Below are 17178 nucleotides of genomic sequence, written 5' to 3' on the forward strand. Positions count from 1 at the left end.
AGATAAAAAGATAATTTTCATAAAAAAAAAAAAATCTTTCTGACCCTAAACCCTTTGAACAGTAATATAAATATCATGCATTAATAATATACCTAAAATTTACATGATCATTTACAATGAAATAAGCTCCCCCGAGGAGTCCAAGTGTGGTTATATTTTGACCCTGGCGTAGATCTGACTTGACACTGGCAAACAGGTGAACATTTACACAGTCGTTCACATTTTAACTGCAGTCACTTATCTGAAATCCTTCACTCATCCATTCTGAACCACGTGCACTCTTAGATCAGCACCGGGTCATGACTCATCATAAGTGTCATGTTTGTTGCTTTTTGTTGTTCCGCGGAAAGATATACGCATTCCTCCCAAGTTATAGAGGTCTCCCTTTGACATTTGACTGCACACATGCTCCCAGACAGTGGGCGATATTTTTTTCCCCCACTGACAGCAGGAGTCTCACATCTCACAGGTAGAGAGAGGTTTAATAAAGTAATAAAGCACAGTAGCAGGGAGCGTGTCACAGCTTGATACCCTCAGACGGTCATCTTCCCTGCCGCTCTGATTAAGGCCGGTAGGTTACACCAATAGGCAATCATCACCCTGAACATAACTCAGAGCGACCCACTCCATTTCATCTGCACGCTCTATCTCTCTTCTTGCTTGGGGCTGAAGGATGGGTAGATATGAATGTTGTGAGCTGTTCGATGTCAGATCTACTCCCTCTCAACAGACTTGTTGGTAAATTTTGAGTGTGTTTGCATGAACAAGGAGCACGCTTAATATCAGAACTGACTCTCTAAGGATCTCGGTGATGGAAGTATAAACTGACTGCGGGCTTTTCGCTAACCAATGATCTCCAGTGCTTGTCATCAAAATTCTGCCAAAGCGCTCTGACTGCTACATTGCTGTTTATCATGATGATACCTCAGATCCGTGCCCCAGAAGATTTTATGTTATGGCTGTAAGCTTACACTTGTATTTACATGAAAATCCATCAAGATGTTACGAGGTTCTGCTTTGGACGGCTACCGCTTTGAGCATGTTTGTCAAGAGTGGTTTTCGTTTGCTCCCATAATAAAATTAGTAGTGCTGACTAACGATTTGAGCAAACCCTATTAACTCGTCCCTCATGTGCCACAAACATTAATGATACTTCAAGTTATGGAACTTGTTCTCTAAATTTTATATGTGGATTGGACTTCCCTAGACATGGTAAACAGACCTAGTTCTCTGCAATGTAGTTACTGCGGAAAAAACATTAATTAATTAATAAATTAAATAATAATAAGTATATTTTTTTATAATTTATATATACATATATATATATATATATATATGTATATATATATATATATGTGTGTGTGTGTATATATATGTGTGTATATATATATATATATATATATATATATATATATATATGTGTGTGTGTGTGTGTGTATATTATGTCTTTTTGGTCACGCTTTATTTTATGGTCCAATAATCGCAAAAAAAAAAAAAAAAACTTTGTTTTTTACTATGACAACTACGACTTGACTTTTGCCTCAAACTCCTAATTTGCTGCTTATTAATAGTTAGTAAGTTAGTAATTATGGTTAAGTTTTGGCTAAGATTAGGGATGTAGGATATGGTCCCTAAACTAAAGTCTTACCCTAAAGTGCCATTTTTTTTTTTTTTTCAACTATATTGAAAGCTTAATCAATACGAATGTGTGCATTCTGATTAATCAAACACTTTTAGTTTAAAAATTGCAAGGCAAAAAACATCAAGATATGTGAAAACATATGTAAACTTGGTTACAATTCATATAAAAATATGTATTTTGAAGACACATGAAGGCCTATTATTAATACAATGTGGACAACAAATAACAAACAATAAGAATTCACAACATTATATTACAGTATTATAGTCATGTTCTTATTAATTTTATTTCAGTTGGATTTTAGTTAGAGTAGAACTGACTATTCACAAATGTGGTTTAATTCGTATATGACTAAATTGATACTAGATTTAAATTATACCAAATTTGAGGATTATATTTCAATTTCAAGTTTTCATATTTTTGGACCGACTTCTGCACAGCCAAGCGCCACTCACATTGCACGTTCTTTGATTTGTGTTTGTGCGTGCATTTATTTCATTATAACTTATGGAATTATAACTTCGCTGTAACCTAACATATAGTATAGTGAACAAAAGTGTAATCATGGACTACGTGGATTGAGTTTGTCCTCGTTTCAAACTTATCCCACCTGAAGTGTGTCACCAGAACGTGCGTCAGAACATTCCAGAATGGACCACTGTGTCTGTTCCCCCCACTGGCCCCATTAATTAAGACCCATCATCAACTGTTCGCCCCCTGAGGGAAAGACAGACAAAATAATTAAAATGATCAATGAAGAAAAACTACAGCACTTCTAAAGGTGAACCCAGCCTCTCTGCCACATAAAAATAGACCACAAGCTTCGGAAGAATACACTAATAACACATACGCCTTCTCGGGAACCCGGAGCAGCTTTTGTTTATATGATGAGGATTATATTTAGACATAGTATTTTCTGCTTTAGCACAAATTGCATTTTGTATCATAGAGGTCGAATATTATATAATTGCTGTCATATACTTTCCTCTGTGGAACACAAAGGAGAAATGTCTCCAAGCTGCTGTTTCCCATACAGTGAACATGGATGGTTACCAGGGACTGTCAAACTCGAAAAAGGACTGTAAAATAGCATTGCATGAGGAACAGACAGAAAATTTGTTTATAATCTTCCACTCCACTGCAGCTTCCAAATTTCATTTGAACATGCGCATAATAATTCATATTTGGCACATCAAATCACACAGTTCCAGATGTGACACCAGTGACACTAAACGGTTGTGATGTTTTGGAACCGAATGCATGCAAGTTCGAATTAAAAAAAGGGCTAATTATAGTTGAGCGGTGGTGTTATTGTTAACTAAAACTAATTGATACTAACTGAAAATAAGCTGAAATCAAATATAAATGTAAGTTAAAAACTAGAAAATTAGAAATGCTGATTTGGCTAAAGTGCTTTTTTTTATGGCAAACTAAATTGTAAAACAGAAACTGAAATAATAAAAATCAGTTTATTAGTACTTTTAAATTCAAAATATGAATAAATAATATATTAGTAGATAAATAATACAAAATAATACAAAATACTACATTTTACATCTGTACCCACCTTATTCTAACAATAGACATGGGCATTTGTAAATTTTATGGGTTTTGCTTCCGCTCTCATTTGCTTCCAGCTATTGTTAGCTGTACAAAACCACTCATTTGCTGCTTAATATTGCAAATTAGTGTGTCTTACCATATTATTTTAGTGTATTATCTTAATTATGAACACACTGGTTTGTAATGTTTTACTGTTTACTGCATGTTGTTATTCTTCTCTTTATTTCCCTAAAGAAGCTAATGAACTGAAAGTCATAGCCCATAGGCTGACATTTGCGTTTGGGAATACGGTGGATAGGGGAGGAATTTACAGCTTAAATTGAATTGTGTTCCTGACAAAGACTTCAGCATCATTCATATATATATATATATATATATATATATATATATATATATATATATATATATATATATATATATATATATATATACCGTATATTACTTTTGCATATATATATATATATATATATATATATATACCGTATATATATACCGTATATATACCGTATATTACTTTTGCAACCCCTGGTTACCTTACAGCAGGGATAGGCAACTCCGATCCTGGAGGGCCACTATCCTGCAGAGTTTAGCTTCAGCCCTCATAATAACTCACCTGCCTGTATCTATCTTTGTAATCCCAAAAACACTGATTGCCTTGTTCAGGTGTTTAATTAGGGTCGGAGCTAAACTCTGCAGGATAGTGGCCCTCCAGGACCAGAATTGCCTATCCCTGCCTTTACAGTATGTGTTCACTTGACAGAAAAGAGCAGCTTATACATTGTCAAACATACAATTTTAGAACAGAATGAAAGACATTTAAGTTCTAACGAACATGAGAGTTAGCAAATAATGACAGAATTTTAATTTTGGGTGAATTAAAAATGCATTAAAAAAATGGCGTCTTATCACTAGTCCACCTGTCGCCTTTATTTATGTAAACAACAGTTTCCAGGGATTAAGTCTTTTAACAAAATAAAATTAGTGGTGCATGTCATTAACAGCAATTCCCGACAACACTTCCTGTTATAAATACGTGGAAGAAAGCCAGAGCTCTGCATTATAGTGTTCATTCCCGCACAACTGAACATATGCAGATGCCCTTGCAGCCCGGCCTTGTCTATTGAGTGTCTAATTAAGTGCATTTCACGCTTGTGTGGTCACTTTGACGAGGAGGTGACTGAGAATGACTGCGGGGTAATTGGACTGGATGTAACGTGCGCAGTCACGAAACCACTTCCTGCCACCTTTGCCGTATACCGTGCTGTTTGTGTGTGAGCGCTCTAACACGCTGTACAGTTGGGAAGATTTCCATTGCCCGCATTTACCCTTGAAGAGGAGACCTGTCCTTCCTGTTTATTGCTGGAAGAAACACGTTCATTGATTTTCATTAGGACCCTCCTGTCCGTGTCTGGCATTGCAGATAATCTTCCCCCCTCTGCGCGTGGAGCTCATTGCACCTCCAGCTGAAGTGGTTTCGCCACGTGGGCTCCTCAGGTGGCATCTCACGTAGCCAGACTTTTCAGAATGAACCTCCTAGAGCTGCACGATTAATCGTTAAAAAAGATCGCGATCTCGATTCAGACAACCTCGCGATCTCATTTCTATTAAACTTATGTCTTACTGGATCATTCAAATCTGTGTTCACACTGCCGCTGACGCACAGAGAGCTTCACAAACATTCTTTTCATCTACCGAGTATTATTTCTGTCCGGACAGGCATAGTATCATAGAAATACTGGGATGGAAGTTTATAACTCGGATATAAACATTGATGTCTATGGTAGCACGCCTAAAATGGAGCAAATCCGCATTTGAAAGTAACTGCCACATAACATTTGTGTCGACTGCATTGTTTTGGTGACTTAAAAATATATAATAATTTATTCAAAAGCAATATGATCGTGCATATGTTCAAATTGGCTGTGATTGTGTTGCATCACTTTTGGCGACTTTATTAATGCTCCTGCTTTGACCGTAGCTCTTTTCTGACAATATGTTCTTACTCAGATGAAGAATGGATTGGTTCAAGAGGGTTATCACATTACAAGGTGTTTGAGAAGGATTACGTACTCCACTTTGTGTCCCATTCCGCGGACACAAGGCCTTATTAAATAGTTACTATTATTATACCCGCTAGGCTTCACGTAAAGGCTCATCTTGTTTCAGCCTGCCCTTTAATTTCATTGTTTTGTTTCGACACCATCAGAAAATGTGCCAAGAAGTCTAAATGAGGAGATGGGATAAGTGGTGAGAGAAATTTAAATGAGAAACGTGAAAGGTCAAACTAAATAGAGGAATTTTTCTCGATCTCTTAATAATAAAAATTCTCATTTAAACGCTGATACACTGTTTTCCTAAAGAGATCTTATTGGACAGTTATGTAGCACTTGATCTGTTTCATCTGACGTCTGCTTTTAATATTAGTCAAGGTTTCTTGCATCAAATTTTTTTTTTAGCATTTTCTGTTTTTGCTACTGTGGCTCTAAGACTTATATTTGTAAATGGCCTCTGTCCTACAAAAGCTAACACAGTTAATCAAACGCTAAAATATAACAAATGTTAGATTTGCAAGATAATGCTAGTAATATGCATGCTAATAAGCAACTGGTTAATAGTGTGAGATTTCCCCTATAAATGTCCCTATAATATAAGTGTTACCTATTTATGTAATTATATACATTTTATATGTGTAATAAATTGTGAATTGGCCTTTTTTTTCAATCGCTGCACAGTTCAACAAAAAACAAAAAGACACTGTAAAAGCATGTAACAATTAATTAAACGGCAAGTATATTAGAAATACAAGATAATGTGTGTTATTGATTTATTTCAATTTTGAAATTATTTATTTATATTGAACCATGCTGCTAGGCAAATGAGGGTGGTCATATGTTAATGAGCTCATAATTGGGAGGTCATAATGCAAATCGATATGACTCTTTTAATCGTGACTTCAGTGTTACTCTCATCTTTATGTTCACAGGCAGAGCCTGAAGGATTCTCTCATTTCCATTTGTACGTGTGCGCTGCCTTCCTGGTGCGATGGAGGAAAGAGATACTAGAGGAAAAGGATTTCCAGGTAAGATGTTTTTTTGTATCCTGTTGTGCGGTCCCTGAGCCGCAGTGTGTGTCGTCCTTGCATGAGACCCCTCCTCCCTCATTAACTTGCAGGGTTGAGGGGTCAGCGCGCCTGCATTAGTGTGATGACAACAGCAGCTGCTGTAAGGTGACATTGCACCGTCCCTTTGAGACTCTTCTATTTCCTGTCCCCTCTCACACTCACTTGTTCCATGCCATTGAGAGGTAAAGGGTTTAGGCATGGAGGCTTGGAGAGGGTGGATGTGTCACCAGAAGTACAATATGAGTTTGCTTGTATAACCAAAAGTCCCATATCTGTAACTGGATTCTTGTCTTACTTTTCCTCATCCTGTCAATCACTCAAACATCCCAGCTCAATGCCTGCATTTTTGCAGTGATACAAGCAATCAAGTAGTTGAGATTTGCTATGTAGTGTCTATATCGCCCTACATAAGTATACTGTATGTATGATGATCAAGTTAGATATAATATATATTCAACTTTATATAGAGAGCTGTACGATAATATAGTTTACATTTTTGGCAGCAATATACTGTAAACAATTATGCAGCCGAGATTTGCTTTTTTTTTTTAACCAATAAAATAGTTGACACTTTCCGATTATGTAACAATCAAGAAGTTGAGTTTTGCTATATAGTATTTACTACTAATTGATCAAATGCGTTAAAGGGATAGTTCAATGAAAATTCTGTCATTAATTACAAATTACCATCGCGTTGTTCCAAACCTGTAAGAACTTTGTTCATCTTCGGAACACAAATTATGTGTTTGATGTTCAACCATAATTTTACAAAGCTTAAAGAATACTTTTTTATACACAAAGAAAACAAAAATAATGACTCTATTCAACAATTCGTTTCCTACTATAGCGCCATTTTGGGAGAATATCAGATACGTAAACAACGTGCACTGTTCTGTGTCATCAGCACCGTATGTGGATACGCTGTTTACGTTGCTTATGCTTTGATGTGAATGTAAACAACGTATTCCCATGCATCCAAAATGGCGCTATATGGTGACGCAGAGGAGAACAATTTTGAAGTCATTACTTTTGTTTTCTTTGCACACAATAAGTATTCTCGTTGCTTTGTAAAATTACGGTTGAACCATCTCCTTGTTATGATTCCCGAGCGCCAGTCATGTAAGGATCCTTGCTGTCTTTGGGAGGGTCAGAGAGCTTTTACGTGAGGGTGAGCAATTAATGACAGAATTATGATTTTTGGGTGAACTATACCTTAAATGTATTTGTTTTATTTTAGAGTTTAACCAGGAATATCATAAAAAGTTGTCTTTGTAGGAAACGTAATAACTGCCTCTGAAAGTCTCTTTCAGGTTAGTGTTACTCATCCAGAAATTTCAGTTCAGTCCAGTCATTGTTTACTCATACTTATGTCATTATAAATGCATAAAGATTTCTTTTTTTCTTTTTCTTCTTCTGTGGGACACAAATGGGGCATTTTTGAAGAATTAAAAACACTCTGATTGAATCATCGAGTCACTGACCACTCACGGATCAGTGAATTAATCATTCTTTTGAGCCATTTCTTTTAAATGAACTGGTTGATTTAAATATGCAAACTTTCATTCAGGAATGGAACTCCCACTTCCCTTTCTTATCACTTCCTTAATAATCAAGTCGCGTCCTGCTTTTGACCTGTCCTGTCAAATATTCAGTTTGATTCATAATTACGTAATTTTACAGGTTTAAAAAGCATTCAAAGTGCAGAAATCTGTGTGAATCTTTGTTTCTTTCTAAATCTTTGCCTTCGCTTTAAACTTGCATCTCTGTGGAGTGAATAGACTGCTCAGTGTGTGTGTGTGTTGTTGAATATGCAGCGAGTCAGTGGTGTGTATCAGCAGTGTGTTGTTGTGGGGCGGTTGATTTATTGTGTTTACAGTGCCCAGTGATTCAGAATTATCCCCTGCACCAGCTCTGCAGCACACGGCTGCTGTTTGGCATTCAGACAACAGCCCCGGGCCTCCGACTTTACCCGCCTGTGCCATGTGTCAGCAGAGAGATTATTTCTCCTATTCGGTCTCCTTATCCTTTTGTTTCACTGTATATTCCTTCCCTTTTTTGTTGGTTTGTTTTCACACACGATGGTAGATAAGCGATACCCTATTGTGCCCTCCAAGACTGTCCTGACATAGACTAGTAAGAGGTATAGTGGTGTTATGGTAGATCTGTTGAATCTGCTGCACCCAACCTATGATTTCACCTCCTCCAGTGCAATCTGTTCAGGTCAAGCCGTCCCTAGACAAACAGTTCCCATACAATTCCTTTCTGCTTCTTGCCTTTTTTGAAGGGAAGAAGCAGGGAAGTCCACTCATAAAATAATTGACTAGCTGTTTTCTGGAACATAGTGAGTTGCCTTTCTGTCTACATAGGCAGATAACTTCTAAGGAAATGAAGAATCTGATTTGGAAGATAGGAAGCAACTCCCAATGTGCTCTCTTCATGATTGGCATACAAATGATTCACCTCATTTGTTTTCATGATGTTAGCATGTTGCTAAGCTATTGACACTACAGAATACACAAATAATTTTGTGAAAAATGGCCATCTTGGGGAATATCCTACCTAAAACAGTTTACTCTGGTTATAGCTTATGCGAACAAGAACTTTTGGGAGAAAATCAGATGTTTGTTAGGATCCACGTATAATATGCCTGCCGTTGTTGTGAAGGTTTATAAAATGACAAAAGAAAAAGGGTAGATTAATCAGAGAAAATTGGAATCAGTGACAATTTTGGCAGGGCATGTAAGAAATCTCAACCTCTGGCAGAGTAAAAAAAAACAATTAATAGAGTTAAGCCTTGTTGTTGCTGTGCATTCTGGGATTGATGTTGCAACGCAGTGCTGTTTAGGGAGACAACTCTATAAGTTAATGATAGTCATGCAATACACAGTTTTGGAGTTCACATAGTATAATGGACATTGTGCAAAGTGAAGGATTTTGTTTTAAAAGTGACGATAAAATGGCATATTACTATAATTAAAGTTATTTTACAATAGTGTCACCAAACAGTATAAGACAAATAATAAGGGTCTACTGAACACTCTCCCTGTCTTCCATTAGTTTTTATTAAGTATAATAAGTATAATATAATTTATTAAGCCAGTGTTTCAGTTAGGCTTGTGTGGATGCTAAAAATAAACACAAAACTATTTGAATAGTACTAGTTAATCTAGTCTAATCTAACTTTAGTTAATCTAAAATATCTTTAACGCACCTTAAATAAGTGTTCACGTACATTTCATTATTGAACCAAGACAATGGAAAACTCTCTAAAAGCAAAGTGCACTTCCATATAGGATAAGTTTGAAAATGCCTAAAAATCGGATTGTTCTTATGAAGATCATTTTGATTCAGTGGGAGAGACTGAGGGGAAGACCTGATGTGAAGTATTAAATAAGTCTCCATTATGGTTCTAGCCCAGCATATCAAACTGTGAAAATTAGTCTTTTCTTCTGGGACACTGGTTTTTCATAGCAGTTGGATTTCAGGAGTTCGCAGTATGTGTCTTAAAAATGGCCTCTGGCTTTTCCTCTGTCTTTCTCTCAATCCATTTAGCCCTTCATATGTCTTTCTAAATATAAAAAAAAGGCATTTCTATTCTGGAATTTGTTCTCATTAGGGCAGGTTTCCAAGAAATACTTAAAGTCCAATATTTTCTCAGAAGCAGTACACATGCAGTTTTTCAATGGAATACAGACTGAAGAGAGATGGATTGATGGGCGGATTTCTTTTTGTGATTTTTCAAGTATATCTTGCACACAGCAAGACTGTATGAAATGGACTTCAAGAGATTGAGTGTTGGTTGCTAACAAAGGCTTTCTTAATGAGCATAGCAGTTAATGGCTCTTGAAAATTAAATCAGAAATTGTATAAATCCTTAATTAAACACAATACATAATAAATTGTTTATTTAAAATTATTGTTCACCCGTAAATGGAAATTCAGTCACAAGAGGAGATGCTTACTGTGACTTATAATCATGCCAACGATGTCCGAGCTTCAAAACCCAATAAACGCTAGTCCCATATAAATATTCAATGTCTCCTGAAGTCATACGAATGATTAGCATTATTTGCCTCTTCAGTTTAGCGAAATGTTATTTGCAATCTCATGCAGTCAAAGATCTACACTTTGCATCAGGTTAAACGTCAATAAAATCAAACTTCACTGATTCTGTCTCAAGACCAACTGTTATTGACTTCAGACCTGGTGAGGCGCATATTGATGGGCCAGTGTACTCAAATGCAAGTACGATCAGATCTTTTTAGGAGCTCACTTTCACTGTATGAAGAGGAATGGCCTGGATATTCTTCTTCTGTATTCCAGAGAAGTTAGGCAGTTAGTCTTACAAATTAGAAATTGGATGAGAGTGAGAAAATAATGACCAGCATTTGACATTTTTGCATGAACAGTCCCTTTTAAACATAACAATCTAAATGATGTAGATATCCATGCGGGTTTATTAACGTGTCAGAGGAGTAGGTGTGTCTTGTGTTTCACTGTGACTTTTGTCTGACCCCCTGGTATTTCAGGGCATTCGTAATGGCTTCTATTCTTGGTAGGAGGGCAATTAATGAGTATTGAAGCAGGGGGAAATCTTTACTGGGACAGAATAAAGGTTAAAAGGACTATACCACAGCGCCCACATGGAAACCTGCTGTATGAACCAGTCTGACCCGCTTTTACCCTTCCTGCACTCTTCATAATGTGCATAATGATATATTGTCATCTTACCTGTAGCTAGGGTTGGGGAATGGAAACTGTTCTTAATGAGAAATGCTACCGTTTTTGAAAAGATATTGGAGCTGAATGATTTTTGTGGTATTTGGTTCACGCAACATCAATTTTTGGGGGGCATTAACAAAAATCTGAGCTATTGTCAGGTTGTCATTTTAATTTCTCTGGGCTGTATGCATGTTCAACTTTCTTGCAGTTAAAAAAAATAAAATAAATGGTGCAAATGGCTTATTTCGTGGAATCGAATTTCCACTTGACAGAAATTCCACACAGGAAAAGCCTTACAGAAATGAATAAAAAAATATAGCTTTATAAGCTGACTTAAAACTGAGAATGATGTCCTGACAATCAAATGTAATGCAGTGATGCATTTTAATTTGGTGTTTACAAAAATGCAATCAATCTAAATACACAATACACACAATAGAGAAAGCCCAATTGCCAACATTCTCTAAACCAGATGTATTCAATTGAAGTTCCACAAGGCTAGTTGCTTCTGAGAATCCTTCTAAAAATATATTAAAAATAAACATAAAAAAACATAAAAAAATCGGAAGTGTCAGAAAGGATACTGTATGGGGGTACAGAGTTTTCTTCTTGCTGTCTGGAGCACTTTTTAATCAAAATGCTGTCATCATGAGCAGAAAACAAAGTTAACTACCAATTTCAATGTTTATGTTGTCTTCCCTTGCCATCTACAAATAATTTTCCATCAGAGTCATATCCATGTGTATATATAATCTGTAAAAATAACAATATTTGCAGCATTGTTTTAGCTAAAGTGTCAACTTATTTTGCCGTTCATTATGTTTCTGCTTCTGTTTTTAAAATAACTGCATCATCTACAGCTCTTAATGGCACTTTAGCGTCTTTATAGAGAAGCAGCGCACACAGGAAGGACTTGAATGAAAAAGAAAAAAATTATAATATTAAAGGATAACAACGAAAGATAATTACAGTAAGCAGCCTTGAGTGCTTGTAGTGCGAACAACTCTTTTGAATTGAAGCGCTGCTCACTTTATTTAGTTGGAACCGTCTGCCATTTGGATATGCCTGCTCTAAACGTCTTGGTTTATGTACAGTAGTTTGTGTACTTCAACAGTATCAGTGTCTAATGCAGAATTTCTACACTTGAGAATTATATGCTGCAGTTATAAAACTGCGAGGTGTTTAAAAAAATAAAAATGAAAAAACAATGAAAGAAAATAAACTGGACACTGGTGTGTTTTGATGAGAAGCTCTAATGCTTGGGTAAGTGAGCGTGGAGGCATAATAGCTGGCGCTATCTGTGCTCTAAGCGCTAAGATTTTTTCAGACTTAAAATGACATTGAGGCAGGTAAAGATCTGAATGAAAGAGGCACAAGGCCATGTGCAGTTGAACATTGGCTATGAGCTGACCGCGTCTTCCCTGCGGAGTAGCGCGGCAGGTTACAGACAGCCAAATGTCAACCCCTGATGCCATTTAGTGAGGGCAATATGCAGCAAATGAGCTCTCATTAGGGGTTTGTTTATCACGTAATGAGAAAGCCTTTGGTGCAGCTAACGGCCCGAGAACCTCTTCCCTCTTTTGTCTGTGATTACCAATTTACTCTCTTTATCGATGGGATTTGGTTTCGCCCCATTGTCGCAAATGCTTGGTAGAATACGAAAATATATACTTTTTTTTATTCATAAATAACCTAAGTAACTATTTCAGCAGGCCCTTGTTAAAGGGCAATGACTGTATCACACAGGCATCTTTGTTTTTCTCCTAACCCGATGTTCCAAAATAATTATACTGCCCCCTAAAATCCAGATATGTGTGTATGTGTATATCTCAATACAACTTTTCCAAACCCTAGTGACATTCATTTTCTCAGCTTGGTTACAGGATGCTTTCTTGGACTGTCGCTGCCTTCAGCAATATGTTTAGTCAAACCTTAACTTTTTTAGCCGAAGATATCTTAGTAATGTTGCTGTCTGACATTTTGAACAGACTTTGTATTGAGGACGGTGCCTTAAAATGCTGTTTACAATGTTCCAAGCTCCCACAATGTAGCAAAACATAGCTCGACTCTTCTTCCGGTGGGAGCATCACTTTGTTTGTCGACTTTAGTTAGCTTATCCTTTTCTCCCATGCTACCTGATTCAGGACATAGACAGTCATAACCTTCATTGCCGTCATCTCTAAATAAACACAGACATCTTGAACTCCCTCTGTCATTAAGTTTCGCAGTCTCACTTGTGTCTCAAAGCTTTAACATGGCAGTTCATAGTCCTCTCTAACCGCTGAGATGCAGTCGGGTGTGAGCTCTGATAACGCGTTTATGCCTGGATGGAAGGAGGAATCGGAGAAATCAATCTTCCACTTTGGAGTTTTAATGGGTTGATTTAAATGGAGTTTACTGCAGAACGGGAGCTAGTTGAATCACAAAGCAGCGCTTTAATATGTGTGTGCGCACGCCAGCTAGCTATCTTTGGAAGAGCGTTGACTGCACAAGTACCCGCTGAAGCCTTAGTGCTAGACCCCAGGGCAGGCCGCTGCTGTCTCTACAACACATGAAGCGGAAAACATGGAGTTATGTGCAATTATTATGTCCACCATATGCAAATGCGAGGCTTCATTAAAAGGGGGCTATATATTACGCTGTCCATGAAATAAGCTTGTACCTTCTATATGATGAACACTTTCATACTGGCTTCATTAGTAGTGCATATTAATAGGCTGGGATGCGCGCTAGCTGGACATGAACACAGACAATATTTATATGATCCTTTGGTTATTTCTGGGCTTTATTCACGCTTAATTTAAAATTGCAACAAGCTCTTTGGTCAGTCTGTTCTATGTACTTGCCACCCTGTAGTTTTTACTTGTCTGTCCCCCTTCCACCCCAACTTGTATCTCCACAGAATATAATGCTTTTAAACCAAATTTATAATTTTTCCTGTCGTGGCAAAGACAATTTTTTAGCAGTCATTGCTAGTCATATAATCCTTCAGAAATCATTCTAATATGATTTATGAGCAATGCTGAAGACAGTTGTGCTGCGTAATATTGTTGGGAACCTGTGATACTTTTTTTTTTAGGATTTTTTGATGAATACGTTTCAAATTGCTCGCCTTCAAGTGGTGCAAAATGCTGCTGGCATATTAGAGAATAGCTGTAAAAAAAAAAAAAAAAACTTGCATTATTATTCCAATTCTGGGGACCCTTCATTGTCTGCCTATTAAATTCAGAATTGAATATAAATCTTTATGTGATCAAGCCCCCATTCATTTATCGGAATTGCTCCACTCATATACTCTTTCCAGAAGCTTAAAGAGACCAGAATCTTCTTTTAGTCCAAGAATCAATCACAGAGGAGATTGAGGTTTTTCAGTGGTTGGGCCATGGTTGTGGAATAACCTTGCTTTAGATATTAGAATAGCCTGTTCTCTGACCACTTTTAAGATTCTCCAAAAAACGTATGTTTTGCCTGGGTTATAAATAATCTTCTATTATGGTCCTTGCCTAGTATTCTGTGTTCCAAGTGTCTATACTTTTGCTCCCCTTTTTTAATTTTTTTTTTTTATTAAACAATGATGTAAATAACTAAATAAATATGTTAAAGGAACACACCACTATTTTTGAAAATAGCCTCATTGTCCAACTGCCCTAGGGTTAAACAGTAGAGTTTTACCGTTTTCGAATCCATTCAGCCAATCTCTGGGTCTGGCTGTAGCACTTTTAGACACAAGTTAGCATAGATCATCAGCATCTCGCTCAAAAATGACCAAAGATTTTCAATTTTTGTCCTATTTAAAACTTGACACTTTTGTAGATAAGTGGTGTACGAAGACCGACGGAAAAAAAGCTGTATTCAAGACCAATAATGCTAGGAACTATACTCTCATTCCGGCGTAATAATTAAGGAACTTTGCTGCCGTACCTTGGTGATCATTGTGCCTGCTGCACTCATGGTACGGCAGCAAAGGTCCTTTATTATTATGCCAGAATGAGAGTTCCCAGCCATATCGGCCTAGAAAATTGCAACTTTTAATTTTCCATCGGTCTTAGTACATGATGTAACTACAGAAGTGTCAAGTTTTAAATACAAAAAATATAAAAACTCTTCTGTCATTTGAGCGTGATGCTAATGGTCTAATCCGTTTCAATTATCTTGTAATTTTCAATTGTTTTATAACTGTAAGAGTCTTTACTATCACTTTTTTTTTTATCAGTGTATCCCATGCTTCCTGAATGTAAAAGTATTATTTTCTTTCAAAAAAATAATTTGAACAGACCCCAAACTTTTGAAAGATAATGAAAACATGCAAAAGATTTATGTTTATGAATAAATTCGGTTCCTCAACTACCACAACACCCTGGCGACCATTTCTAATATGGAAAAACTGCTTAATATGTTGTGGCAAGTATGGCTTGGACAAGCATCCGTTCCTCAGAAAATGAAAAAATGTAATTCTGTATGCAACACATCTTAAATTTTCATTTGCCCTGGATATGTTCACTAACTCCACTACGAATTGAACAAATGCTAAGCATATTTCATCCCCGCTTTCGACTCGTCTTTCGAAAATGACTGAATAAATAAAAGTAAAAGAAATGGCAAAGAACTCAGAGGGGAAGCTGGGTGGTTCATGCTTGTTACGTTCATTATGCTGCTAAATTAAAAAGCAGCAACTATCAGCTCCTAATGTTTTGTCTCGTTCCACCTCAGGTGGTTCAAACAGCCGAAACTAAATGGATTCTCTGTCTGTGTGAATAACTGCGAGCAGACAAACTCTTAATTTGTTGTGCGGGCTCTTAGGGGCATGTGGCTGATTGGCTTACCACTCAAACTTCTAAGCTAATACAGCTTTTAGACTCGTGTTCTTGAGTGTGTATATCAGTGTGATTCTCCTTTTCTGAGATTCTTCAGTGCTAGAGTGACAGGAAAATGACTTATCTGTCAACAGTTTGGGATAGAAAGAAATATGGTTTACACCTGAAAGAGTTCTGTGTATAAATAACATCTTACGATTGGGTTACCTCTCAAAATCTATTTTGTGCTTGTGTTTATTAAAGCATTATATTATTAGCAGGATGAATACTGAATACTAAATATGTGCTTGTATGTAAATTTGGGCAGTCACATGTAGTGCTGCCAAACGAATAATCGTGATTAATCGCATCCAAAATCAACGGTTTTGTTTACATAATATGTGTGTGTACTGTGTAAATGTATGTCCATATATACATGTATTTATATTTTTTTAAATAGTTACAATTATATTATATATAAATATTTTCTATAATTATTAAAAATATATATATATATTACATGCATGTGTATGTATTTATATATACATAAAAAAAATAACAGAGTTCAGACACTATGTAAAGAAAAACTTTTATTTTGACAAACATTTAAAGATAAATATGTTTGACAAATGTGTTTTACTTTTAGAAAAGACATTTGAAAAACTCTTTGTACAGTATGGAAAATAAAATTCACTGGAAAAGTAATTAAATTAAGTGCTTTACATACAGACAATTCAACATGTTGTCGTTTCTCCATTAGCAAACGAACACCTGATGTTGTGATCAATTATATTATTTAATCGCAATTAATCATTTGACAGCACTAGTCACATGCTAATGAGCAGTTGGTTGTGATATCAGTCTTAAACAGTTCTGTTTTTTCTGCAGCTTAGTTTCAAGAGCAAGAAAAAAAATCTCCTTGCCTTGTTTTCTGGCTGCTTCTACTCCTCGGCAGTGCAAATGTCAAGCACTTTTTCAATTAACTTCCTATTTTACATGCATATTGGATTTAAACAGTTCACTGCGAGCTGTAATTAAGTGCGATTCACTATATAATTGTTTGTGGATCGAAAGTTTCATTTTGTTAAGGGCCTGCTTTGACTTAAAATGAATTCAAAGTGACAGTGTCATATCTTGATCCCTCTTGGGGGCCTCAGCAAGTTCATTATTAGTTGTTTTGTGTTTTGTAGAGTGTAAGATTACAGTCAGTCACTGGAGAATCTGCATGCAATTTTAAGAAACCCATCTCTCGAGATTTATAGTAGTGCAGATATTTTCCTTGCCATCTAGTTACTGAGTTATAGTGTTGACTCTATTAGGACGGTTGCATTGAAGGA

At 36.4% G+C, this 17178-nt stretch overlaps 1 protein-coding gene across 3 annotated transcripts in view; it reads left to right on the forward strand.

Moving 5' to 3' along the window:
• The window catches only part of LOC113057948 (TBC1 domain family member 22A-like), a 130219-nt gene that overhangs the window by 104870 nt on the left and 8171 nt on the right, over positions 1-17178 (forward strand). For all 3 annotated transcript variants that reach the window (XM_026225579.1, XM_026225597.1, XM_026225588.1), the window contains one exon: positions 6189-6284. In XM_026225579.1, the coding sequence (XP_026081364.1) occupies positions 6189-6284 (96 nt within the window). The remainder of the gene's footprint in view (positions 1-6188; positions 6285-17178) is intronic.

This window comes from Carassius auratus, chromosome 4 (genome assembly GCF_003368295.1).
Source record: "Carassius auratus strain Wakin chromosome 4, ASM336829v1, whole genome shotgun sequence".
In the NCBI taxonomy this organism is placed as follows: domain Eukaryota; kingdom Metazoa; phylum Chordata; class Actinopteri; order Cypriniformes; family Cyprinidae; genus Carassius; species Carassius auratus.